Source organism: Diceros bicornis, chromosome 7 (genome assembly GCF_020826845.1).
Source record: "Diceros bicornis minor isolate mBicDic1 chromosome 7, mDicBic1.mat.cur, whole genome shotgun sequence".
In the NCBI taxonomy this organism is placed as follows: domain Eukaryota; kingdom Metazoa; phylum Chordata; class Mammalia; order Perissodactyla; family Rhinocerotidae; genus Diceros; species Diceros bicornis.
The window spans coordinates 57,709,464-57,736,688 of NC_080746.1; the positions used below are offsets into that span (position 1 = coordinate 57,709,464).

Consider the following 27,225-nt stretch of genomic DNA (forward strand, 5'->3'; position numbering starts at 1 on the left):
TGAAAGGCAAGGAAGTTTAAAGATATTCCATTAAAATAAATCAGTTGGTCAATACATGTAACTAGAGAAAAAGCAGCTCTATTTAGACTGCATTTGATCAGTCTGAGAGGTGATGCTCCCCAACCTCTGTGATGTTAGGAAGTGGGGGTGGGGGTGAAATGTTGCAGGGGAGTGAAATGTTGGTGAAATAATAGGTAATTTTTGAAGTTTATTTTACTTTTAGCATAGCTCTGTTGGTTGAATGAGAAGGTGGTGGTTTGGCTTGTTACTAGTATTTTTCTCCCTTCTTTTATGTATGCAATGTTTTAAAACTATATATATAGGTTTATAAATCAATTTAATTATTATTATTATTTTTTGGTTTGTTTTTGTTGGGACAAGGAAGGATGAGTAGTTTTATAGTTATAATTCTCTGATTCTCAAAGTGTGTTCCCTGGATCTGTAGTTTCAGTACCAGCTGGGAACTTGTTAGAAGTGCAGTTTCTCTTGCTTTATCCCTGATGTGCTTAATCACAAACTCTGGGAGTGGGACCCAGCAATCTGTGATTTAACGAGCCCTTTTAGGTGGTTCTCATGTATGTTAAAGTTTGAAGACCACTGTTATAAATACAATAACTATTGTTTACACTGTTGTTTTATTGTTTATTTACCCAGTACTTAACTAATCCGTTGTTCGATATTTGACTGCTTCCAAAATTTTGTTTTAGATAATGCTGCAATGAGTATTTTTATACACACGGACACGCACACACAAAGTGTCTAAGGATATAGATAATTTTTGGCTCTTAACAATTATTAATACTTTGTTAAGACTTTATTGTTTTAAGCATTACAGATTGCTCTTCTGTTTATAAAATACTTCATCATCTCAGCAACTCGAGAGGTAGGTATTATTACTCACTTCATATAGATGAGGGAACTTAATCCCAGAGAGATGCACTAATTTGTCCAAGATCACAATTCTTAATTTTTAAATATTTTATTAAAGTTATATGTTTAGAATGCTTTAATCTGAGAAGCCTTTTCTGTACCATCCTTTCTCTTATTCCTTTTTAGATGTCTTTGTGCAGAGTTGGAATAGTGGACTGTCTAGCTAAGTGGAGCATAATAGAACAATACGTGAAATATGAGATGGGGGAGAAAATTGCATTTACCAGAACTTCTTTCTGGGATAAATATGAGAGAAATAAGCAGAAGTGAATAATCTTGGGGGCGGGGTGTGTGTGTGAGCGCGAGCGCGCGCGAGCGAGCGCGAGCGATCCTGAGGGATATACGTAATTGCCTTTTAAGAAGACTGAGTAAAATTAAAATAGAACTAAGTTTTACTTAGTAGGATATGCAAGTTTGGCACCAGAGCTAAATTTCTGGGAAAGAGAAGAGAGCTGAGCTGTGCAACTAATGGCAAAATACTACGTACTGTTGATAGATACCCGTATACTTAAAGTATAAACACTTGAGTAGGAAGGACGTGATATTGGTTGCCTCTGAGAAGAGAAGAGGGGAGAGTAATAGAACTGGTACTTTGTGTATCTCTGCAGTTATGTTTCTCTAAAATACATGTGAAGCAAATAAGATGCAAGGTTAATATTTGTGATAGCTACATGGATGTTTGTATTTTTAGTTGTACTTTCATGTTAAAAAAAATGTTCATAGAAAATTAAAATCACCCTATCATCCTGTCATCCAGTGATGATCACTGTTAAATATGTGTTGCTGTCTTATTCTATTTTTAAAAGTAATATCTGGAGATACCAGATGAGTAAGCTTCAGTCTTCATTTTTGTCTTTGCTTTGTCAGCTTTACATAGCATTCATAAAGCAAATATTTATCGAAGGGAACTTCTCAGACTTAAAGCAAGTGTATTTGTATTTGAATATAAAAAGAGTTTTAATTTTAGGGAAATATTACAAAGTGCCTTTAGGAATACAGATTTTCCAATGAATGGTAATAGAGATGTGGACTAGGCTGTAAAAAGTTCAGAGTCCTGGATATCCAGTAGTAGATTTTGACTTTTCCACAATATTTTTTCAATAAATAAATATGTTTAGTAACCCTGCAGGATGTGATTCTTCTCCCATCTCTGTCAAAATGTTAAATTCCTGTGCAGCATTATGATTGGAATTGTAGTTGGAATTGCCACCGCTTTTATAATCCTGCGGAGATTCTGGAACTTCCGATAGCTGTTGCTGTTGTACTTGAGGGATTCTTCAGCAAGAGGAATGCTGACCTAAGAGCCTGGCTGGAGGAAACTCTTGCTTCATTTTGTTTTTGATGTCCTTCCCTTCCACCCCCGCCAGGTCCAGTAAGGGAAGTTTCAAAATGGTGTAAAATTCTTTGTTTCTGGTCTCAGTTAAATTTTCTGTGAACCAAAGGTGTTCTCTACATGATTTCTAAAGTTCCTCTCAGTTCTCTGATTTTATGATTCTGAGTAAGTCTGGAAATCCTTGGATGCAAATATTCGCTTTTATAGAGTCTTGTAAAGATTGAGGCCCTGCTTCTACTAGCTGACTTGACAGGTACCTGCTCTACCAGATACTTCATCAGATTTATTAGAGTCCAGAAATACAGTGCTTTTCTTTCATTCAGACTTAATAGATTTAAAAATTATTGGTAATTCTGCAGTAGTCCATTTGTTCAACAAATATTTTTAAATCTAATTGTATGTATGATTGTGTAAAACTTGTGAATAATTAGAATAACTTGAATTTATTAACAAAATTATGTAAGACACCTATTGTGAATTTTTGTACCGCATATTTGTAGCCAAACAATAAACACTTTTTGAGTTCTTTACATTTCCCAAAGTGCTTCTATATCCATTTATTTCACTTAATCTTTAGAATAACCTAGTAAGATAGGTGTAATTTATAGATATAAAAATTGAGGCTCAAAGAGATGAAGATACTTATCCAAAGCCAGGATTAGGAAAATTCAGGTCTTCTGATTTCTGTCCTGTTCTCTTCCCACTTCCTAGCCTATCTTTCTTTTGGAAGTCTTCCCTAGGAAAGCGAGGTCAGCAAATAAAGAGCCTGGTAGATTCTGTGGCATGGTGATGTCTTATATGGAGGTGTACTGTAGACAGTGGAGGGGAAGGCAGTAAAGCAGGGAGAGAATGTAAATTGATTATTACCTGTATTAATGTCCTTATTCTCTTTATCTTTGGCTGGATTTTCATCACCAATTTTTATAATATATTATTTCTCATGGAAAAAGTCTTAGATAAAATTGGTTCTAGATTCTTTTACCAGTTCCTTCCTCCACCTAACCAAGCTACTTACTAGCAATTTTGTGTGTGTCTTTTAATTGCTCTATCTGTACTTTTCTCATTTGTGGAATAGAAATAATCTTTTCTGGTTACTTCACAGGGTTGTTGTGAAGGGCAAGTGGGATAAGATGGGAAAGGACTTTGAAAAACTTGAATGCTTTACTAACAGGGGGATTATTATTATTTCTGCATGACCGTCTCTGTGACTCAGTCCATTGCTAGGCTGCTTCTAAATAAATATATTCTGTTGAAATGTAATGAAACTATATTGTATAATTTGTAATTTCACCATTTAGTAGTGTAGCTCTCTTGCCTTATGTTAATCTTTGTACTATCTTTTCTGATTAGGCGAAGCAGAGTAAAATGGTTAATACTTTGTGTGTTATTTATAATTATACCAGGTGTAAAGTGTGCCTCGTGTTTCTCACTAATGCCAAGTGGCAGGCCAAGTGAGCTAGACTGGAATTAGGCTGTTAGGTTACTAGTGCCCATGTTATAGCCAGCATTTAAGATGAGTTCTGTGCACAATGGGTAAGTGTGACTGTCAGGTCTTTGGGAGCTGTTTAAAGGGTTTGATTACAGAAAACATTTGTTTGCGTTTTTGTCTTATCATTTGCATTGGTAGTATTTACTGGGATTGTAGAATTCTTGTTTCAGATATTGCAAAAGTAAAGGATAAAGAGGTGCTTTTTAAAAATTTAAAGGCTTTTACAATCCTCTGGAGGAGAATTTGCTTGATTCTTGGTATTCTTAGAGAAATAGTATGTCGAGTTAATTTGGCTTCTGATAATTAGATTTTGTGGATATCTAAAATAAATTTGCATACGTTTAAAATGATATGAAGAATGCTGATGTTAACAAGCTCCTTTTCCTTTTTTGGCATTTCTTAACTTTTTCTTGAAAAGTGTATTTTTCTTCATTTGGCAGTAATCTATGTTTTGTGTATCTATATTTTATGTGTAGTGTTTTTTTTGTGTGTGTGTGTGAGGAAGATTGGCCCTGAGCTGACATTTGTTGCCAATCTTCCTATTTTTTTTTCCTGCGGAAGATTGGCCCTGAGCTCGCATCTGTACCCGTCTTCCTCTGTTTTGTATGTGGGATGCTGCCACAGCATGGCTTGATGAGCGGTGAGTAGGTCTGTGCCTGGGATCTGAACCTGTGAACCCTGGGCTGCCGAAGTGAAGCACACGAACTTAACCAGTATGCCACTGGGCCAGCCCCTGTGTGTAGGTTTTATATAGATTCATTTCAGTTTAATTGAGCATCTGTGTGCCAGTCATCAAACTTAATGCTTGAGGATGCAAATATATGTAAGCGAGAGAGACACAAATGCAGATATTTTCAATGTAATGTAGTTAGCAATAAGATAGACATGTGCTTTGGGAGTACAGAAGATGCACACTTGGTCCATCATAGGGATTCAGGGAATGATTTCTGGAAGAGATGATACCTAAAGTAAGTCTAATGAAATCTTATAAAAATGGAAGCACGTTAGATTTTCAGAAACAATAAACCCGAATTTTTTTATGTCGGTCTTTTGCAAATTCTGAAGTAGTAGTGCTTAAAAGGATAATAGTTGTTATTTCTTTATTTACCACTTTAATTATGTTTTATTTTTTCCTAATCTTATTGAAGTATAATTTACAACAGTAAAATTTATCCATTTTAAAGTGTATATAGTTTGAAACATTTTAGTAATTGTATGTAATTGAGTTATCACCACCACACTCAAGATATAAAACATTTCCACCATCCTAAAATGTTTCCTTGTGCCCTTTCATGCCCCAGCCTCAGATAGCTACTGATCTGCTTTCTGTCATTATATTTGTGTCTTCCCTAGAATTTCATATAAATGGAATCCTATAGTAGGTACTTTGTGTTTGACATCTTTTACTTAGTGTAATTTGTTTTTTAGTGCAATGTTTTTGAAATTCATACCTGTTGCATATGTTAATATTTCATTTTCTTCTTTTATTACTGTGTAGTTTTCCATAGTAAGGATGTACCATGGTTTGTTTTTTCATTCATCAGTTGATGAGCATTTCATTGTTTCCAGTATTTGGAAACAGATTTTTGAAAACAGTTGCAAACTGTTTACAGTTTTGGCTGCTGTGATATTTGTGTACAAGTCTTTGTATGGACATGTTTTCATTTCTCTTGGATAAATACCTAAGAGTGTGATTGCTGGGTCCCTTAATAAATGTTTTTTAACTTTATAAGAAACTGCCCCAGTTGTCTAATGGTTAAGTTCATTGTGCTCCACTTTGGCAGCGCAGGTTTGATTCCCTGGCACGGACCTACACCACTCGTCTGTCGGTGGCCATGCTGTGGTGGTGGCTCACATACAAAAAGAGGAAGATTGGCAGTGGATATTAGCTCAGGGCTAATCTTCCTCAGCAAAAAAAAAAAAAAAAAACAACCAAAACCCCCCCAGAGAAACTGCCAAAAATGTTTTCCAAAGTGGCTATACCATTTGTTATTCCTGTCAGCAATATAAGAGCATTCCAGTTGTGCCACATCCTCATAAACATTTGCTATTGTTAGTTTTCTTAACTTTAGTCCTTCTAGTGGGTGTTTAGTGGTATCTCATTTTAATTTTCATTTTCCTGATGACTAGTGATGTTAAACATCTTTTCATTGTTATTGACTATTTAGATGGTTTCTTTTGTGAAATGTCTATTCAGACCTTTTGACCATATTTAAAAATTGGGTTATTTGACTTCTTTTTGTTGAGCTGTTAAAGTTTTTTTAGTATATTTTCAATACAAGCCCTGTTTCAAATATGTTTTTCTCATAGACTATGGCTTGCTTTATTGTTTTCTTAACAGTGTCTTTCAAAGAATAAAAGTTTCAAATTTGGATGAGATTTATTTTATCAAATTTTTCTTTTATGGTTTGCTTTTTTTGTGCTGTGTTTAAGAACTTTTGATTATCCTAGTGTTACAAAGATTTTTCCTATGTTTTCTTTTAGGAACTTAATAATTTTAGCTCCTAAGATTTAGCATCATGATCCATTTCAAGTTAATTGTTCATCACCATTTGTTGAAAAATGATCTTTTCCCCATTGAATTAGCTTTTGCACCTTTGTTGAAAATGACTGTGTGTGTGTGTGCTTTCATGGACACTTTTTTGATTCATTGAGCTATATGTCTATCCCTATGCCACTACATATTGTTTTGTTTTGTTAACTACAGCCTTATAATAAGTCTTGAAATTAGGTAGTCTGAGTCTTCCAATCTTGTTCTTCTTTTCCAGAGTTGTTTTAGCTATTCTAGATTTTTTGTTTTCAGTATAAATTTTATCAGTAACTTGTCAGTTTCTTCAAAAAGCCTGCTAGAATTTTAATTGGGATTGCATTGACTGTAGTACAATTTGGGGAGAATTGTCATTTTAATAATATTGACTTTTCCAATCCATGAACTTGGTATATCTTTCCATTTATTTCTTATTTAATTTCCCTTTGCAGTGTTTTATAGTTTTCAGTATACAGGTATTCCATATCTCTTGTTAAATTTATTCATAAGTATTTTATTTTTTGATGCTGTTGTAAATGGAACATTGAAAAATTTTATTTTATAATTTTTTATTATTGATATAGAAGTGAAATTAATATTGAATATTAGCTTATATCCTGTGATCTTGCTATATTTACTAGTTTAGTAGCTTTTTTGTAGATTCCTGAATATTTTTCATGTACATAATCATGTCATCTGAAAATAAAGAGAGTTTTATTTTTTCTTTTCCAATTTTTATGCATCATTACTTTTTCTTGCGCTTTTGTGCTGGAGTGTTGGGCCTCCAATACAATAGTGAATGGAAGTGGTGACAGTGGATATCCTTGCTTTCTATCTTCTTGCTTTCTTCCTAGTCTTAGGTAAAAAGCATTGAGCCTTTCACTACTGCATATGTTTTAGCTATAGATTTTTCATAGATGCCCTTAATCAATTAGGGCCAGGAAGTTCCTTTTTGTTCCTAGTTTCTTGAGGGTTTTTGTTTAAGTCATGGTGTTGGATTTTGTTTTTCTTTTTTTTTCCAGCTATGTCAAGATATAATTGACATAGAACATTGTGTAAGTTTAATGTGATGATTTAGTACATGTATATATTGTGAAATGATTACCACAGTGAGGTGAGTTAACACTTCCATCACATCACATAATTACTATTTTTTATTTTTTGTGGTGAGAACATTTAAGGTCTATTCTTTTAGCAACTTTCAATATGTAATACAGTAGTGTTAACTATAGTCGCCATGGTGTACATTAGATCCCCAGAACTTACTCTTCCTATAACTGGTTTGTACCCTTCGACCAACATCTCCCCATTTCCCGAACTCCCCAGCCCCTGGGAACCACTATTCTACTCTCTCTTTCTATGATTTCAGCTTTTTTGGATTCCACATGTAAGTGAGATCATGCAATGTTTGTCTTTCTCTGTATGATTTATTTCGCTTAGCATAATGCTCTCAAGGTCCATCCATGTTGTCGCAAACAACAGGATTTCCTGTGTGTGTGTGTGTGTGTGTGTGTGTGTGTGTGTACCACATTTTCTTAATCCATTCGTCTATCAGTGGACGCTTAGACTGTTTCCATGTCTTGGCTATTGTGAATAATGCTGCAGTGAACATGGGGGTGCAGATATTTCTTTGAAACAGTAATTTCATTTCCTTCAGATATATACCCAGAATTGGGATTACTGAATCATATGGTAGTTCTATTTTTAATTTTTTGAGGAACCTGCATACTGCATTCCATAATGGCTGTACCAATTTACATTCCCACCAACTGCAAAAAGTTCCCTTTTCTCTACACTGGCCAACACTTATTTCTTGTCTTTTTGATAATAGCCATTCTAACAGGTGTGAAGTAATATCTCATTGTGGTTTGATTTACATTTCCTTGATGATTCGTTGAGCACGTTTTCATGTACCTGTTGGTCATTTGTATGTCTTTTTTGGAAAACTGTCTTTTCAGGTCCTCTGTCCATTTTTAATAGGATTACTGTCATTATTTTGCTCTTGCGTTGTACGAGTTCCTTGTATATTTTGGATATTAATGTCTTATCAAGATATATGGTTTGCAAATATTTTCTCCCACTCCATAGGTTGCCTTATCATTTTGTTGATTGTTTCTTTTGCTGTGCAGAAGCTTTTTAGTTTGATGTAGTCCCGCTTGTTTATTTTTGCTTTTGTTGCTTGTGCTTTTGTGTCATATCCAAAAAATCATTGCCAAGACCAACGTCAAGCAGCTTTTGCCCTGTGTTTTCTTCTAGGAGTTTTATGGTTTTCGGTCTTAAATTTAAGTCTTTGATCCATTTCAAGTTAATTTTTGTGAATGGTGTAAGATAGGGGTTCAGTTTCATTCTGCGTGTGGTTATCCAGTTTCCCAGCACCATTTATTGAAGAGACTCTCTTTTCCCCATTGAGTATTCTTGGCTCTCTTGTCAAATATTAGTTGACCATATATGCATAGGTTTATTTCTGGGCTCTCTGTTCTGTTCCATTGGTCTATATGTCTTTTTTCTTAGGCCAGTACCATACTGTTTTGATTACTATAGCTTTGTAATATAGTTTGAAATCAGGAAGTGTGATGCCTCCAAGTTTGTTCTTTCTCAGAATTGCTTTGGCTATTTAGAGTGTTTTGGGTTTCTGTATGAATTTTAGGATTGTTTTTATATTTCTGTGAAAAATGCCATTAGAATTTTGATAGAGATTGTATTGAACCTATAGGCTTTGGGTAGTATGGACATTTTAACAATATTCTTTTGATCCATGAACATGAGATATCTCTCCATTCGTTTGTGTCATCTTCAATTTCTTTCTTCAATGTCTTATAGTTTTTAGTGTTCAGATCTTTCACCTCCTTGGTTAAATTCGTGATATTGGATTTTTGTCAAATATTTTTTCTGCATCTGTGGAAGTGATTATATGGCTTTCTCCTTTATTTTATGGTGAGTTACATTAATTAATTTTTGGATGTTGAACCATGCTTGCATTTCTCAGATAAACCCCACTTGGTCGTTATGTGTTATCCTTTGTATATAATGCTGGATTTGATTTGCTAATATTTGGTGAAGGGCTTTTACATCTATGTTTATAAGGGATATTGGCTGTAGGTTTGTGGTGGTGGTTTTTTTTTTGGTGATGTCTTATCAAGTTTTGGTGTAGGGGTAATATTAGCCTCAATATTGGCGAGTATTCCCTTTCTTTTCTACTTTCTGGAAGAGTTTATGTATGATGGTACTGTTTCTCTCTTAAGTGTTTGATAGAATTAACCAGTGAAGCCATCTGGGCCTGGAGTTTTTGTTTTTTGAGAGATGAGCTTTTAATTACAAATTCCACTTTTTTAATTGTTGTAGGGCTTCTCAAGTTTTCTGTTTTTGGTAATTTGTGTCCTTTAAGGAATTCATCCATTTCATCTAGATTGCCAGATTTTTGGAGCACTTCTGTGGGTTCTTTGCACCACTCGTGGATCTCCCAAGGTTGACCTTGCACTTTCCTGATCCATATATTCCTCTCTTTTCTGACCATTTGCACACTGCTTCTGTAGCCCTTAGGAATTCTGTGGTTCACCTTTAACTTCTATTTTCAAGGCCATTGACCCTCCAGGTGGCCCTATTCAGTGGTATCTGACAATTTATGTGCTGACACTTACTCTCACTTTTGGGCCCACATCTTATTCACAGGAAACAAAGATAAGTTCTTTTGTAAATAAAATTGAAGTAAAATTAACATAGCATAGTGTTCACCATTTTAACCATTTTAAAGTGTACAATTCAGTGACTTCCAGTACATTCACAATGTTGTGCACCCATCACCACTAATTCCAGAACATTTTTATCACCCCAAAAAGAAACACCGTACCAATTAAGCAGTCACTCACCTTTTCACCTCCTCCCCCAAGTCCCTGGAAAAGACTAATCTGCTTTCTATTTCTATGGATTTGCGTGCTCTGGACATTTCACATAGATGGAATCATACAGTACATGGCTGTAATGGTTAATTTTATATGTCAGCTTGGCAGGGCCATGGTGCCCAGATATGTATCAAACATTACTCTGGATGTTTCTCTGAGGGGGTTTTTGGATTAGATTAACATTTGAATCAGGAGACTCGGAGTAAAGCAGATCGCTCACCATAATGTGAGTGGGTCTCATTGAGTCAGTTGAAGGCCTGAAGAGAGCAAAAGACTGGCTTACCTCGAGTAAGACAGAATTCTGCAGCAGACGGCTTTTGGACTTGAACTGCATCATCAGCTTTTTCCTGGGTCTCCAGTCTGATGGCCTTTGACTTAAATTGCATCGAATTTTCTCTGGGTTTCGCAGCCTATTATCCCATCCTGCAGATTTTAGTCTTGCCAACCTCCATAATCATGTGAGCTAATTCCTTAAAATAAATCTCTTTTTATACATACACACATCATATTTGTTCTGTTTCTCTGGAGAACCCTTTGAATACAGTGGTCTTTTGTGACTGGCTTCTTTCACTTAGCATAGTGTTTTTGAATTTCATCCATATTGAAATGTGTATCAGTATTTATTGCTTTTTATGGCTGAATAATATTCCATTTTATGGATATACCACATTTTGTTTATCCATTGGTCTATTGATGTACATTTGGGTTGTTTCCACTTTTTGGCTGTTGTGAATAATGCTGCTGTGAATTTTGTTATGAGATTTTGTTTTAAATCTGTTTTCAGTTCTTTTGAGTATATACTGAGGAATGGAATTGTTGCATTATATAGTAAATTCTATGTTTAACTTTTTGAGGTAGTGCCAAGCTATTTCCCACAGCAACTGCACCATTTTACATTCTCACTAGCAATGTGTGAAGGTTCTTATTTCTCCACATCCTGGTCAATATTGGTTTTTTTCCATTTTGTTTTTGTTTGTTTTATAGCCATCCTAATGGGTATGAAGTGATATCTCATTGTGGTTTTGATTTGCATTTCCCTAATAACTAGTGATGTTGAACATCTTTTCATGTGCTTATTGACCATTTGTATATCTTTGGAGAAATGTCTGTTTAATACTTTTGCCCATTTTAAAATTAGACTGTTTGTTGTAGATTTGTAAGAGTTCTTTATATATTCTGGATATTAGACCCTTATCAGATATATGATTTGCAAATATTTCTCCCATTCCCTTGTCTTTTCATATACTTGATAATGTCCTTTGATGCACAAACATTTTTAATTTTGATGAAGTCCATTTTATTGTTTTTTCTTTTGTTGATTGTGATTTTAATGTTGCATCTAAGAATCCATTGCCAAATCCAAGGTCCTGAAGATTTGCTCCTATGGTTTCTTTTAAGAGTTTTATAGTTTTAGCTTTTACATTTAGGCCTTTGATCCAATTTGAGTTTTTTATATTTGGAATGAGATAGGGATCCAACTTTATTCTTTTGTATGTGGAAATCCAGTTGTCCTAGCACCATCTGTTGAAGAGACTGTTCTTTCCCCTTTGAATGGTCTCGGCATCCTTGTTGAAAATCAGTTGGCCATAGAAGTTTGGGTTTGTGTCTGGACCATCAGTTCTTTTCCATTGAAAAATACTATAAGCCAACTACACCTCACAGACATATTCAGAACATTCCACCCAACAAAGCAGAATATACATTCTTCTCAAGTGCATGTGGAATATTCTCCAGAATAGACCATAAGTTGGGCCATAAAAATTATCAATACATTTTATTATTTTTTTAATTTTTTTAAAATATTTTTTTATTTTTTATTTTTTTTGTGTGAGGAAGATCAGCCCTGAGCTAACATCCATGCTAATCCTCCTCTTTTTGCTGAGGAAGACCGGCTCTGAGCTAACATCTATTGCCAATCCTCCTCCTTTTTGTTCCCCAAAGCCCCAGTAGATAGTTGTATGTCATAGTTGCACATGCTTCTAGTTGCTGTACGTGGGACGCGGCCTCAGCATGGCTGGACAAGCGGTGCGTCGGTGCGCGCCCGGGATCCAAACCCGGGCCGCCAGTAGCGGAGTGCGCGCACTTAACCGCTAAGCCACGGGGCCGGCCCTATCAATACGTTTTAAAAGATCAAAATCATACAAAGTATCTTCTCTGACCACAATGGAATAAAGCTATAGAAATCAGTTAACAGAAGGAAAACTGGAAAACTTGTAAATATGTGGAAATTCAACAATGTACTCTTAAACAAGTAGTGGGTCAAAAGAAATCACTAGGGAAATCGGAAAATACTTTGAAAGGAATGAATACAAAAAACACAACATACCAAAACGTATGGTATACAGTGAAACTACTCGGGGAAATTTATACCTCTAAACACCTATGTTAAAAATGAAGAAAGATCTCAAATCAACCTAACTTTACACCTAAGGAACTAGAAAAAGAGCAAACTAAACCCAAAGTCAGCAGGAGGAAGAAAATAATAAAGATGAAATCAGAGAGAAACGAAATAGAGAATAAGAAAAAAATACAGAGAATCGGTGAAACCAAAGTCAGTTCTTTGAAAAGATCAACAAACTGAAGACCTTTATCTAGCATAAGAAACAGAGAGAGAAGATACAAATAACTAAAATCAGAAAAGAAAGTGAGGACATTACTCCCTATTCTACCAAAATAGAAAGGATTGTAAGAGAGTACTATGAGCAACTGTATGCCAACAAATTGGTGACCTAGATGAAATGGTAACCTAGATGAAATGGACAAATTCCTAGAAACAGACAAATTACTAAAACTGATTCAGGAAGAAACAGAAATTCTCAGCAGGCCTTTAACCAGTAGAGAGATTGAATCAGTAATCAAAAAGTCTTCCAACAAAGACAAGTCTAGGACTAGATGGTCTCATGGGTGAATTTTACTTAATGGTTAGTGAAGAATTAACACCAGTCCTTCTCAAACTCTTCCAAAAAATGGAAGAGAACACTCCTAACATATGAAACATATAATTCCAAATAATTCATAGTATTCTTTGAGGTCCTCCTTACCCTGATTCCAAAGTCAGACAAAGATACCGAGAAAACCACAGATAATACCTGTTACAAACATTGATACAGAAATCCTCAACAAAGTACTAGCAAACCGAATCCAACAACACATTAGGAGGATTATACACTATGATGAAGTGAGATTCATCCCAGCAATGCAAAGTTTCATCATAAGAAAATCAGTGAATGAAATATACCATATTAATAGAAAGAAGGGGAAAAAACCCCACATGATCATCTCACTAGAGGCAGAAAAAGCATTTGACAAAATTCAACACCATTTCAGGATAAAAACACTCAGGGAACTAGGAATAGAAGGAAACTTCCTTAACATGATAAAGGGCACATATAAAAAACCCGGAAGTAATGTTATACTCAATGGTGAAAGACTGAAAGCTTTCCCCCTAAGATCAGGAACAAGTCAGGATGCCCACTTTCGCCACTGCTGTGCCTTTGTGACTTTGACATTCTATAATTCTATCTGGAAGTGGTATTTGCTTCATTAGTGTTTTAAAAATTATTATTTAAGTTTTAAAAATGCGTTTGAAATATTTGGTTACATATTTCATCTGCTCAGTGGCAGCATTTTTCTCGTGAGTGTCCTTTGGCTACTGTGTTTTTTCTGTTCTGTTTTCTTTTTAAAATTTTATACTTGTGGGGCCGGCCCCGTGGCTTAGCGGTTAAGTGCATGCACTCCACTACTGGCGGCCAGGGTTCGGATCCCGGGCGTGCACCGACGCACCACTTGTCGGGCCATGCTGCGGCCGTGTCCCATATACAGCAGCTAGCAGGATGTGTAGCTACGACATACAACTATCTACTGGGGCTTTGGGGAGAAAAAGGGGAAAAAAAAGGAGGAGGATTGGCAATAGATGTTAGCTTAGGGCTGGTCTTCCTCAGCAAAAAGAGGAAGATTGGCATGGATGTTAGCTCAGGGCTGATCTTCCTCAGAAAAAAAAAAAAATTTTTGAAAGTTGTCATAGCGGGCATTGTTAATATTTCAAGTTAATGTGGTGTTTACAATAAAAAGGAAATTAAAAAAAAATTTATACTTGCATAGATTCTGTTCTTGCTTCCTTTCTGGTTATTTACGTTTATTTATTTATTTTTTCGTGTGAGGAAGATTAGCCCTGAGCTAGCATCTGTTGCCAGTCCTCCTCTTTTTGCTGAGGAAGATTGGCCCTGGGCTAACATCAGTGGCCATCTTCCTCTACTTTATATGTGGGATGCCTGCTACAGCATGGCTTGACAAGTGGTGCGTTGGTCCATGCCCGGGATCTGAAACTGTGAACCCCAGGCCACTGAAGTGGAGTGCTCGAACTTAACTGCTATGCCATGGGGCTGGCGCCCTTTCTGGTTATTTATTTTTGAATGAAGAGGGTGTTATTTTTTTTTTTTTCTTCACTGAGGAAGATTCGCCCTGAGCTAACATCCTCTGCCAATCTTCCTCTTTTTATATGTGAGCCACCACCACAGCATGGCCACCAACGAAAGAGTGGTGTAGGTCCACGCCTGGGAACTGCCCTGGGCCGCCGAAGCGGAGCATGCCAAACTTAATCACTAGGCCACTGGGGCTGGCCCAAGAGGGTGTTTCTTATACTACTTTTTAAGATCTCAGAAGTAGGTATCTCAGGGTAGCTACTGTCTTCCAAATTTACAGTAATTTTCTTTACAGCCAGGGTTGTGTATATGAATTTATTTTATTTCTCTTCAGTCAGGGAAGATTGGCTGCTGCAGAGCAGTTCGTAGTGCAGGCTGTCTCACTCTCTTTTTGCCACACCAGCAGCCTAATTTCTGCCAGTGTAGCTTGTTTGTGTAATTCCTAATTTAGTTCTGTCTCTTCTGCTTCTTCAAACTATGAACAGCAAAGTCCCCCCACCAGCTCATGTCCCCTGTTTTTGTTGTTGCAAATGTGGTTTAAATTCTATAGCTCAGGAAGTGCACTTGAAGAAATGTACTTCCCCCCACCCCCCCTATGAGTTTTGGAGCCTCATGCTTTATATTTACCCTCTTTTTCCAGTTTAATTGTCTCTCTCTTGGCCTGTCTTCCATTACATTTCACATATTTCCTAGTTTTGTTGGAGATCATGTTTGCATTTATGTTTTTTATTCTCTTTGTTGCTTTTGGGTAATTTTTGAGAAAAGGGAGATTCTGATTGCTTTGTCATCTTAAGACCAGAAGTACATAAAATGTATATTTTGGTTAGTGCTTTGCTAATTCATTTAGTCAAAATATTTAAACTGGATTAAATTTCATAATTATAAACTGTGTAATGTGATATTTTCACTTACCAAATAATTTTCTAGCATTTACTATGTGCCAAGTCTGTTCTAAGTTCTTTACAAATATGTACTCATTTAATCCTCATAATAATCCTATGAGGTAGGTGTTCTTTTTATTCCCATTTAATCGATAGGAAACTGAAGCACAGTCAGGAAAATTAACTTGCCCAAGGCTACCAATTAGTAAGAAATAAGAACACTTTCTACTTTTCATTCTATGACTATAGCATTTGTGGGTCTTGGCATCATCTGTTTGTACCTTGTGCTAATGAATCCCTCAAGAGCAGAGTCCATGTCTCATTCATCTTTATATTCCCAGTGTGTATTTAGTAGAATACCTGAAATTCAGAAGATACTCAATGAGTGTTGTTGGTGAATTAATATTTTTTATTAGGAGCCAGATAATTTCGTCTCCGCCAGACTTGTATAGCTTCAGTTGTTCATTCTACATTCTGCTTGCTTTGTTTAAAAAAAAAATTTTTATTCTCATGTATCATTTTAATGCTGTTGCCATATTTACTGTAATAATACCCCCCCCCAAAAAAAACAAAACAAAACCAGGCATTGTATTCCAGAGCAAAATTATGACAGTTTCTTTATGAAAGAGTTGTCAAATGCTGATAGTATAAGCACTAGTTCCCTTATCCCAGTTTGCTGTCTGTGCTAAAAAATTATTTTTTATGTCCTAATATTAGTTATATTTAAACACTGTGGATTATAAAATAACAGAGGTCAGCTAACACAGAGTAGTAAAATTGGGTGGTCATCTTGTAGGTCATTTGTTTTTATTGCTGAGTTGTATTCTATTGTAAGAACGTATCACTGTTTGTTGATCTATTATCCCACTGGTAGACATGTGGACTGTTTCCTATTTATGGCTATTTATGAATAAAGGTGTTATGTTTTCATTTCTTTTGGTAAATGCCTAGTATTAGAATTGCTATGTCAATATAGATGTATGTTTAGTTACATAAGAAATACTAGATTTTTTCCCGAAGTGGTTGTACCATTTTACATTCCTACCAACATGTTAGAGTTTAATTGCTTTATATCCTCACTGATATTTATAGTTATCAGTCTTTTCAATTGTAGCCATTTTGGTGGGTGTGTTTATTTTTATTTTTAACTTCCTCATTATGGTTAATGATATCCCATCTCCACTACCACCATTAGTAATTTGAACATTCTTAGGTGGTTTGCTTATCCTGGTGATGAATTGCAGAGTTAGGGAGTCCCCAAGACAACTCTCACTTCTGACACCAATTGCAAGTTTCGAGGTCTCTAAGGCCACCCTCACTTCTGACATGACTTGCAACATTGGCGTCCCCAAGACCACCCTCAGATTCAGTAATTTGCTAGAAGGACTCACAGAACTCACTGAAAGTTTACTCAAGGTTATGGTTTATTATAGCAAAAGGGTCTATTTTAAAATCAGCCAAAGGAAGAGGTGTATTTGGTCACTTAGATATGATTTACTGCCCATGTGGCTGACCTTAGTCTCCAACCCCTCCAGAAGTTGAGCTGATATTTATTGATACTTTGCCTGCAATAAATCACGTTGTTAGCATAGACTATCTGGCATGGCCTGAGGTCCCCAGGTAAACATAAACACTCTTATCAGGCATGACTTTCTGAAGATTTAGAGATGAGACCTCCCAGAAGCCAAGGGCAAAGGCCAGACCTCTCTTTGGTCAGATTAATCCTTTACTGCACACTCATACCCTCCTTGGTTTTTAAAGCTCATGTACACAAAGTGACTGTGTTAACTGACATAATCTTTGACCAAGGTCAAGAAACTTAACTGGTCCATATGGATGTAGATTGTGGTCTTGATTTCGTCCGTCCCAGGAGACAACCTACTGAGCTATTTAATCCAAACTTATGAAAAGTCTGAAACCTGGTTATATAGTTTCTGTCCGTTCTTTCATTCATTCAGCAAACATTTATTGAACTTCTGCAGTGTTCAGGCATTGTGCTACACGTATAAATACAAAGCACACTCATTGCTCTCAGGGAACTCCATAGTCAATTGCAGCACTTGAAGCAGGTGCTATATTACAAAATGCTGGAGGACCTCAGAGGAGGGGTATCTAAATCACAAATGGAGTTCAGGAAGACTTCTCAAGGGAAGTCATGCTTAACCTGTTTTGAAGGATGAGGAACATTTAGGCCAAGTAATGGGGGGAGGAAATTCCAAGCAGAAAGGACCACATTTGCTAGACTGAAAGCATGAACCTTCTGGTTTTTCTAAGAAACTTAGCTGCGGCCTGGGGTGTAAATGGGGGACTTTACACAGATGAAGCCACACTAGCAGTCAAGTCCTCGTAGTCAACAGCCTCTTCTGTTGTGTTAAAGGAATTTAGATTTTTACTCTGGTAGTGATGAGGAGTCGTTTCAGAAATGTTAGGAGAGTGGCTTGATCAGGTTTGTTTTTGGAAAATTATTTAGAACATTAGATTTTATTAAAGAATTAATTGTAGGGATTTAGTCGTATTCCTTTCTGTATGGTATGGAATTTATATATTTTTTTCATATGTCTGTGATTTGATTGAAAACAGTGCTTTTATATCTTTAATTTTTTCTGATTATAAAGATAATAGATGATTATTGGAAAAAAAACATAGGATCAGAGAAGACAATAAGAGTCCCATGCCCCCTTCGCTTAACAGTAAAAATTTGGCATATATTCACTGAGTGTCCTCCCCCCCATATGTATTTTCCGGGTATTTGTGAGTGTATATGGGTATCTGTATTAAATGGAGGTATATATTAATATGTTTTTAAGATAAAACAAGATCTTGCTTTACATACTCTTCTGAAGCTTTTTAAAAATACTAGATAATATATTGTAGCTTCCTTCATAGTACTTATAATTATCCCATTTATCATTAAATAATTCTTTGTATAAATGATTTGCTCACTATTTGTTAGTCCTACTTAATGTGTGTCTTATTCATTGCTCTATCACTGGTACCTATACAGTGTCTGGCCCACGATAGCCACTCAGTGAGTGTTTATTGCATGAATTAATTGAGGACATCTTTGCATACCAGTTGCCATATGGGATTCTTCTGAATGAATGTAATATAATTTATTTTGAAAAGTTAGTTTGTTTTATTTAACTGTTAAATTTAAAAAATATGCAGTGGGAATGTAAAATGGTACTGCCATAATGGAAAATAGTTTGATGGTTCTTCAAAAAGTTAAACATAGAATTACCATATGACCTAGCAGTTCTGCTTTTCGGTATATACCCAAGAGAACTTAAAACATATCTCTCTACGGAAACTTATAAACGAATGTTTATAGCAGCAATATTCATAAGTGTGAAGACGTGGAAACAATCCGAATGTCCATCAGTGGATGAATGGATAAACAAATTGTAGTATATCCATGCAGTGGAATATTATTCAGTCATAAAAAGGAATGAAATATGTATTGATACTTTCTACAACTTGGATGAACCTTGAAAACATACTAAGTAAAAAAAGCAGGATACAAAAGATCACGTATTGTATGATTCCTTTTATATGAAATATTCAGGAAAGGCAAATCTGTAGAGACAGAAAATTAGATTAGTTGTTGCCAGGGAGTAAGGGGAGGGGGAAATGGAGAATGATTACTTAATGGGTATAGAGTGTTCTTCTGGAGTGGTTAAAAGGTTTTGAAAGTAGGTGGTGGTTGCATACATTGTGAATGCACTAAATGCTATCGTACACTTTAAAATGGTTAACTATACGTCATGTAAATTTCACCTCAATAAAAAATATATACATATACACATGGTATAAATTCAAATAATACAAACAAGAATGCACTAAAAGTTCTTTCTTCTACTGCTACCACCAGTTCCTTTCTTCATATGGAGCCATTGTTAGGCCACTTTCATGTTAAATCTTGCAGGAATTCTATCACAGTGATTCCTAAGGGGACCACAGTAGGCAGTTTTCCACGCAACAGTTTTTCATTTGAGGGGCTGTTGTAATTGAGAAATACTGTAATTATCATAATCCAGCATATATGGGTAAACATTTTTATATGAAAAGATAGTATACTATATACATCATTCTGTAACTTTTCTGTTTACTTAACATTGCATCTTCCTGTAAAATTGTCCCAATACAATTTATTAAATAATCCATCTTTTCCCCTTTGAATCAAAATGTCATCTTTTTAGTTACTAAATTTTTATGTGTATTTGGGTGTATTTCTAATCTGTTTCATTATTTCTCTGTTTACTCATGTTCTGTTACCAAACTGTTTTAATTATTGTTGCTTTTAAAATTAATTTTTACTCTCTGATGAGTTTAGGTCTTTTTAAATATTATTCTTTTTCAGAACTATTGTAGCTATTCTTAAATGCTCATTTTTCCATATGAACTTTATAATCAAATTATCTAATTAAAAGAAAAAAACTTTTGGAATAATGGCAAACTTACCTCAACTCCCCAACCCGTGGCAACCACTGATCTGCTTCATATCTCTATGGACTTGCCCATTCTGGGCATTTTGTGTAAATGGAATCACATAATATGTGGCCTTTTACGTCTGGCTTCCTTTACTTAGTGTTTTTGAGATTCATCCATATTTGGGCATGTATCAGTATTTCATTCTTTTTTTGGGGGTGGGGGGAGGAAGATTGGCCCTGAGGTAACATCTGTTGCCAATCCTCCTCTTTTTGCTGAGGAACACTGGCTCTGAGCTAACATCTGTGCCCATCTTCCTCCATTTTGTATGTGGCACGCTGCCACAGCATAGCTTGATGAGCAGTGCATTGGTCCATGCCCTGGATTTTAACCTGTGAACCCTGGGCCGCCAAAGCGGAGAGCGTGAACTTAACCACTATGCCACCGGGCCAGCCCCCATTCTGGTTTTTTTTAAATGTGTTTTAAGTGGTTGAATAATATTCCATCATATGAATATACCACATCTTATTTATCCGTTCATCAGTATGGACATTTGGGTTGTTTCCACTTTTTGGCTGTTATGAATAATGCTGCTATGAACATCCCTTTACAGGTTTCTGTGTAAACATATGTTTTAAGTTTTGGGGGGATATACCTAGGAATAGAACTGCTGGGTCATATGGTAACTACATGTTTAACGTTTTGAGAAACTCCCTGACTATTTTCCAAAGCAGCTGTACTATTTTACATTCCCACCAGCACTGTATGAGAGTTCTAATTTCTCCACATCCTTGCCACCACTTGTTCTTGTCCATCTGTTTAATTTTAGCACCCATTAATATTTTTCCAGCTCTCTTCTTTATGTTTTCATCTTTTACTCTGATATCTGTGCCTTAATGAAGGCCTTTAAGAGCACAGATACCTGGCACATAACAGAAGAGTCTTTATTTATTTATTTTTTTGTGAGAAAGATCAGCCCTGAGCTAACATCTGTGCTAATCCTCCTCTTTTTGCTGAGGAAGACCGGCTCTGAGCTAACATCTATTGCCAGTCCTGCTCTTTTTTTTCCCCCAAAGCCCCAGGAGATAGTTGTATGTCATAGTTGCACATCCTTCTAGTTGCTGTATGTGGGATATGGCCTCAGCATGGCCGGAGAAGTGGTGCGTCGGTGCGCGCCCGGGATCCGAACCCCGGGCTGCCAGCAGCGGAGTGCGCGCACTTAACCGCTAAGCCATGGGGCCGGCCCCCAGAAGAGTCTTTAAACTCAGACTATTCAAGGTAAATCATCAGTATTATCATATTTCGTTGACTCTGTCTTTGCCTATGGCTTGTAAGGTACACCGTGATTTCATGTATTGTTAAGATAGAAGAAAATACTGCCAATCATTATTAAAAGATGAGTCCCAATATAAATGTTAAGATGTGAAAAGTATTTATCATAGAATCTATGAAATGTAATAAATGTGTAGAAAGGGTGCTCCCATCATACCACAACATGTAGTGGCCTTGTACTTTGTTTTGTAACACTTGTAAAGACTGGAGTGAAGGAAATGATTTGACTGTTTTTCATGTTGAGAAGCTGATGGCAATATTTGATTTTCATCTTGTTTTCTGTAGTTCCCTCTACATTGGTTGTTAAGTTCAGTAAACATTTTTAGTGGCTAATTGTACTAGTCTCAGTAAACATTTTTAGTGGCTAATTGTACTAGTCATTCTTATAACAAAAGCTAACATTTATATAGCTTTTGCTGTGTGTTAGACACTATTTTGAGCACTTTTTGTATTTTAATTAACTGAATTTTACACTATCCCTATGAGATGGGTACTGTTACTATCCCCATTTTACTAAGGAGGAAACTGAGGCACAGAGAAGTCAAGTGACTTGACCAAGGTTGTATAGCTAGTAAGTGGTGGAGCGAGGATTTGAATGCAGATTGTCTGACTCCAGAGTCTCTGATGTCAGCAGTATCCTAGGCACAGAAGATGAATGAAATAAATATTGTCTCTTCCCTCAGCACAACTTACCAGGCAGTATTTGAGGGTGTATTGATAAATTTGCATGAAATTATTGTTATACTTTTGGTAATGAATTTTTATTTGTGTTTTTAGGACATTCAGTCAGAAGAAGGCTGCTATTGAAAGAGAGTATGCACAGGTAAGCTTGGAAATGGAGGTCCCCATCCTAGCTGTACGTCTTCTTTGGCTCATGGGCATGTATGGTTGGAGAGAAGCCTTGTAGTCCCTGCATCCTCCTTTTTTTCTTATTTCGGGCTATCTCACTTTGATCCCCCTTTTGCTCCATTCGAATCTTCAGATGAAGAGCTAAGCTGCACCTTTTTACAAAGAAGGTTGTGAACCTTCTGGGAGAAGATAATATGTACAGTATTTTTAAAGTATTTATAAGTATAAATAATAATGCATTTTACAAGTATATGTATTAATTCTCCCTTATATTGTCCCGTTCTCTGCAGTTTTATGAAAGGTTAATTGTTATTTTTGTTCAAGCAGGCATTTATTTCTCATTAGGTCCCTGTTGATAGAAAATGGTGTGCTTTCACTGATGTTGTCTGAAACAAGCATCCTGTTCAATGGATGGTATGGTGCTATTTCTAGGGGAATTTAAGTATTTCCTTCTTTTATTTTAATTAAAATCGTTACTTGCTCCCAGATAGCTAAATGTGCCAGGAAAAAATTGTATTGATATATCATTTTGTGGATATGTAAGATTTAAACCTACGCTTCCTTGTACAAAAACTGTTTAACATAATTTGGAAATTTTGGCACTTGTAAGCAGTTGCTTTCTGTGTGGAGTAGAATTCTAAAATTGATCCCCCACCCAAAAAAATTATGACAGTAGTATTTGTAACAAAATTTAAGAATACGGAAGAGTATTAGAAGGAAAATTTAACACCCAGGAAATGCAGTACATGGTAACTGCTATTGCTGCTGCTGCTATTGTTATTTTTATTTTAAATAATGAAATTGGGGCATAATTTTCTTGATATTTTGTCAGGTTTTGGTTTTAGTTTTATTCTAATTTCATTGTAGTTAGCCAAGTAGGTCTGTCTGTATTTTATTTAATAGTTTTAGAAGAGCAGTGTCTGTTCCTTGAAAGCATGATAGACTCATACATTCATTAATTCAGTCATTAGTTATTGAGTGCTTATTTTATATCAGGTACTTTACATAATGAATAGCATCAGTTCTAATATTAGTGTTGAACCTTTATTCTATCCATGTATAATAAATATTAGCAATGATAGCTAACATTTATTGAATCCTTACGTTGTCCCAGGCACTTTGCTGATTATTTTACATTTGTTATCTGATTTAATCCTCTCAATAAACCTGTGAATTAGGGACACTTATATGCCCTTTACAAATGTGTTTCCATATAGTCCCTTTACCAGAATGTTTCCATTGGGATCTAAGTATATGATCTGCTTTTAAAATTTAGTACAAAATACACATTTTTGTATGATATATTCTTCTGTAACATGATTTAAAAGTTTTAGTAATCAAACAAATAGGACAGGTTCATGATTAAAAATGTAAAATAGTACATTGAATAGTATGAAAAGTAGCAGTCCTCTGCCCTAATTCCAGTCTCCATTCTCAGAAAAATGATTAAAAGCAGATGCTTATTTTGGTTCTTGTGGTGATCATTTTCATATTTTTAAATAATGTGCATATAACTGATTCTTGATTTATCAACTCTAGACATTGTTGCTTGATTACTTCTTATAATAAATGAGAAATTCGCTTCCTAAGCGATTCTTTTCCAGCCTGCTCTTTCCAATATAATTTGGCACTATTTTAATGCCTTTGTTACTTTTCTAACTCTAAATGATATATTTCGACTTCTACTCTTATTCAGTTAAATACATATATATTTTTATTGTTTCTGTGTATATGTGTATGTACACAGTACAGTGGAATTACATTTTACAGAGCAAATTTACTTTTGAAAAATTTCTTTAAATGTCTTTCAAGTAGATTATACCTGGTTTTGTCTATATAATAATGTATGTAAACTGTATAAGGTACGTGATGATGTATATTTCAAAATTTCATGAAATAATCATATTCAGAAATTAAAATGTTCCAGTGTCTCTCTTCTTGGATCAAGCAAGCATATTTATGGAGAGGCAGTTTACTAAATCTTCTTATTTGTCATGTTTGCCTTTTAGATGATTTTTCTCAGTTCTTCATACTCTTCAATATTTTCCCAATTAATTTTTCAATTTACTTCTTATGCATGTAGACAAAGCTATCTCTATGCTCTTCTTTGGTTGCCTAAAAAGTTTTTTTATTTCTTGTCAATAGTAGAGAAACCTCTAAAATAATTGACACATTCTTTCTATGGATTTTGCCAGTATGCAGTGATTATATCAGGCTTATTATTTGCATTCCCTGTCTGAAGACATACCCTCATTGGTGATAGGGTATGGTCAGAGAGGACAGCTATTTCCTATCTGTTTCTGTTTCTTTTTCTTTCTTTCCCTGGCTCAGTGTAGAGTTCAAATTTTGGGGTGTAAATTTTATTTTATTTTATTTTTATTTTTTTCCCCCCAAAGCCCCAGTAGATAGTTGTACATCATAGTTGCACATCCTTCTAGTTGCTGTATGTGGGACACGGCCTCAGCATGGCCAGAGAAGCGGTGCGTCGGTGCACACTCGGGATCCGAACCCGGGCCGCCAGCAGCAGAGCGCGCGCACCCAACCGCTAAGCCACGGGGCCGGCCCAGGGGTGTAAATTTTTTAAATTGAAAAATAACATATATACAGTAAGATGGACAAATCTTGAGTATACTGTTCAATAAATTTTTACGTAGTGAACACAGTTGTATAACTACTATCCAGATTAAGATTTAGAACGTTACCAGGGCCCCAGAAGCATTCATTACTCATACCTTGCAGTGGTAATCAGTATACTGACTTTTATCAGAATTGTTGTTACCTTTGGATTTCTGATTGCTGTTGAACTTAAACTAAATGGCATCATGTAGTATGTACACTTCTGTGTCTGATTTCTTTCATTCAGCATTAAGTTTTTGAGCTTCACACATGTTGTTGCACGTAGGAGTAGTTCATTCTTTTTCATTACAATATGGTATTCACTGAATGATATATCAATTTGCTTTTCCTGTTTATTGATTATTAAAATTTTTTTTTTTACCTCCGTGTTTTTTTGTTTTGAGGAAGATCAACCCTGAGCTAACATCCATGCTAATCCTCCTCTTTTTGCTGAGGAAGACCGGCTCTGAGCTAACATCTATTGCCAATCCTCCTCCTTTTTTTCCCCAAAGCCCCAGTGGATAGTTGTACGTCATAGTTGCACAGCTTTCTAGTTGCTGTATGTGGGACGCGGCCTCAGCGTGGCCGGAGAAGCGGTGCATTGGTGCGCGCCCGGGATCTGAACCCGGGCCGCCAGTAGCGGAGTGCGTGCACTTAACTGCCAAGCCGTGGGGCCGGCCCCTGATTATTAAAATTTGAGTTCTTTCCAGTTTTGGATGATTTTGACTAATACTTCTAAGCAAAAGTTTTATACATATCTTTTGATGGACATATGGATGCATTTCTGTCAGAATCTAGGAGTAAAACTGCTGGGTCATTGGGTATATATGTATGTTCTACTTTAGTGGATATAGCTGGTTTTCCAGAGTGATTGTACCAGTTTACACTTTCAACAGCAATGTATGAGAGTTCCAGTTGCTCCACATCTTTGCCAACACTTGATATTCTCTAAAATGAGTGACAGTTCGATAGATTGTAGTATCTCATTTTCTTTTTAATAAGCTTTTTAAAATTTGACGTGTTAACATGCATACAGAAAAGTGTGCAAATTCTAAGTCTACAGATCCATGAATTTTCAAAGTGAACTCACTGATTGATATAACTAGCACCCAGATCAAGAAACAGAACATTAACACCACCCCAGAAATCTCTCTTGTTCCCCCCCGTTTACTGCCCTCACTCTCACACAAGTGTCCACTATACTGGCTTTTTTTTTTAAGCCGCCTTATTGAGATATAATTGACACACAATAAACTGCACAACTTACAAATTGATAAGATTTGACATATGTGTATACCTACGAAACTATCATCACAATCAAGGTAATGAACATGTCTGTAACCTGCAAAAGTTTCCTCGTGTCCCATTATAATCCCTCCCTTCCACTCACCCCTCCTTGATTCCCTTTTCCCCATCATCCTCAGGCAAACCACTAATCTACTTTCTATCACCATAGATTAGTTTGCAGTTTTTATAATTTTAATTTAATTCTATATAATTGGAATCATACAGTATGTACTCTTTTTTGTCTGCCTTCTTTCATTTATCTTAGTTATTTTGCAGTTTATCTATGTTGTTGTATGTATTAATAGTTCATTTCTTTTTATTGTTCAATAGTATTCCATTATATGGATATAGCACAATTTATTTATCCATTCACTTTTTGATCGACATTTGAGTTGTTTCTATTTTTTGGATATTATAAATAAAGCTGCTATGAACATTTGTGTATAGACAGATATTTTCATTTCCCTTGGGTAAATAACATAGGAGTAGAATGGCTGGGTCATTTTTAACTTATCTGCCAAACTTTAGAAAGAGTTTGTACCATTTTACATTCCCACCAGTAGTATATGAGAGTACCAGTTGCTCTGCATCCTCCCCAACACTGGGTATAGTTAGTCTTTTCAATTTTAGATATTGTAAAAGGTTTATAGTGGTATTCATTGTGGTTTTATTTTGTATCTACCTAATAGCTAATGATGTTAAGCATCATTTTCATGTGTTTATTTGCTATACATACGTATTCTTTGGTGACGTGGTTGTTCAAATCTTTTGCTGATTTTTTAAAATTGGGTGGTTTATTTTCTTATCTATTTTTTAAAACTTTTTATTATGAAAAATTTTCAAGCATATATGAAAGTAGAAGGAATTAGAACAAGGAATACTTATTAGCGAGTTTCAACTATTACCAATATATTACCAAACTTGTTTCATTTATAGCTCCCCATTTGCTGTCCCTTGCTGGTTACTTTTTAAAAATACTTTTGTGAGGCATAATTTACATATGATTAAAAATTCATCCATTTTTAGTGTATAATTAAATGATTTTTAGTAAATTTATAGAGTTATGCAACCATCAGCACAATCCATCACCCAGTGGGTTTCCTGTACCTGTTTCCGGTCAATCTCTGTTGCCCACATCGACTGTCAGTTTTATATCTCTATAAATTGCCTTCTCTGGATTTGTCATAAAAACATACTCTTATAGTATCTAGTCTCATCTACCTTCTTTTACTT

At 35.6% G+C, this 27,225-nt stretch overlaps 1 protein-coding gene across 1 annotated transcript in view; it reads left to right on the top strand.

The window, feature by feature from the left end:
- Nucleotides 1-27,225, top strand: part of FCHSD2 (FCH and double SH3 domains 2) — a 254,614-nt gene that overhangs the window by 17,607 nt on the left and 209,782 nt on the right. The window contains exon 3 of the mRNA XM_058545654.1: nt 22,018-22,063. Within this exon, the coding sequence (XP_058401637.1) occupies nt 22,018-22,063 (46 nt within the window). The remainder of the gene's footprint in view (nt 1-22,017; nt 22,064-27,225) is intronic.